This window comes from Psammomys obesus, unplaced genomic scaffold (assembly GCF_907164565.1).
Source record: "Psammomys obesus unplaced genomic scaffold, mPsaObe1.curated_primary_1811, whole genome shotgun sequence".
Classification (NCBI taxonomy): domain Eukaryota; kingdom Metazoa; phylum Chordata; class Mammalia; order Rodentia; family Muridae; genus Psammomys; species Psammomys obesus.
The window spans coordinates 458,930-460,424 of record NW_026596036.1 but is presented as its reverse complement, the minus strand read 5'-3'; the positions used below and the strand labels follow the sequence as shown (position 1 = coordinate 460,424).

The following is a 1,495-nucleotide window of genomic DNA, read 5'->3' as shown; positions in this document are numbered from 1 at the left end:
CAACAGTATAGATTTTGCAGGACAGAGAAAACCCCTGTGACTACCACCATGGTTTCAAATCAGCTACAGAAGAGTGAGTGAGCACAGCTCTTATGCTCATGAGCTTTCATCTGCAATGCTCCTGGCAGACAGCACAGGTCATCCATATTGGTCACAGCTTCACATTACTTCCCCATCACCACCCACGTTTCCTTCCTTAGTCCCCCTCACTTCCATGTCATCTATGCTAACCCTGCTTGTCTGTTCTCTAGGTCTCATAAAGATGGAAAGTGTCAACTGCACATTCCTGACTGAGTTCATCCTCACAGGAGTGCCCCACCCTCCCAGGCTGAGGACATTCCTGTTCCTGTTCTTCTTGCTAGTCTACATCCTCACTCAGTTGGGGAACCTGCTCATCCTGATCACTGTCTGTGCAGACACGCAGCTCCATGCTCGCCCCATGTACATCTTCCTTGGTGCTCTCTCCATCATTGACATGGGCATCTCCACCATCATTGTCCCCCGGCTCATGATGAGCTTCACTCCAGGAATTAAGCCCATTCCATTCGGGGGCTGTGTGGCTCAACTTTATTTCTATCACTTTCTCGGCAGTACTGTGTGTTACCTCTACACCATAATGGCCTATGACAGATACCTGGCAATATGTCAACCCCTGCGTTACCCAGTACTCATGTCTGCTAAGCTGAGTACCTTGCTGGTGGCTGGAGCTTGGGTGGCTGGCTCAATCCATGGAGCAATCCAGGCCATTCTAACCTTTCGCTTGCCCTACTGTGGTCCCAATCAGGTAGATTACTTCTTCTGTGACATCCCTGCCGTTTTGAAGCTAGCCTGTGCAGATACCACAGTCAATGAGTTGGTGACCTTTGTGGACATTGGAGTGGTGGTCGCCAGTTGTTTCTCCCTGATCCTTCTCTCATACATCTACATCATTCGGGCCATCCTGAGAATCCGCACAGCTGATGGGCGGCAGAGGGCCTTCTCAACATGTGGAGCCCATGTAACCATGGTTACTGTATACTATGTGCCCTGTGCCTTCATCTACCTGCGACCTGAGAGCCACAGCATCCTGGATGGGGCGGCTTCTCTCTTCCCCACAGCCATCACTCCTTTCCTCAATCCCCTCATCTACACTCTGCGAAACCAGGAGGTGAAGCTGGCCTTGAGGAGAATGGCAGGGGGCCAAAGGACTAAGAGTGAGGTCTGAAGTACCACTCTGCTACTGAGGAGACACCCAGGTTTCATCTTACTCTTGTGTTTAGGTTCCTGTGAGGCTCCCTTCTTGGTTTTTCTCACCTGTGTAGCCACATCAGATTCACACAATGAGATGGAACATAGATGAAGGGAAAACACAATATTCTAGCAGTTTCTTAGTTTCCCCTCCAGATAAGCAGCTTCCATCTGTTACAGAAGTAGATAGCATCACTGAGCCACTCTATAAAACATCAAAAGATGGTATATGTGCTGGCTTCATTTTTGTCAACCTAACACAAGATAA

At 49.2% G+C, this 1,495-nt stretch overlaps 1 protein-coding gene across 1 annotated transcript; it reads left to right on the top strand.

Moving 5' to 3' along the window:
- Positions 1-262: 262 nt before the first annotated feature.
- LOC129687342 (olfactory receptor 10G3) lies at positions 263-1,204 on the top strand. The gene has a single exon (XM_055621684.1). It carries the CDS (start codon positions 263-265, stop codon positions 1,202-1,204), a length of 942 nt encoding a protein of 313 aa, XP_055477659.1.
- Positions 1,205-1,495: the final 291 nt, after the last annotated feature.

Bases quoted from the DNA above. Each gene is read 5' to 3' on its own strand.
- LOC129687342 (XM_055621684.1), top strand. From the start codon at position 263: ATGGAAAGTGTCAACTGCACATTCCTGACTGAGTTCATCCTCACAGGA.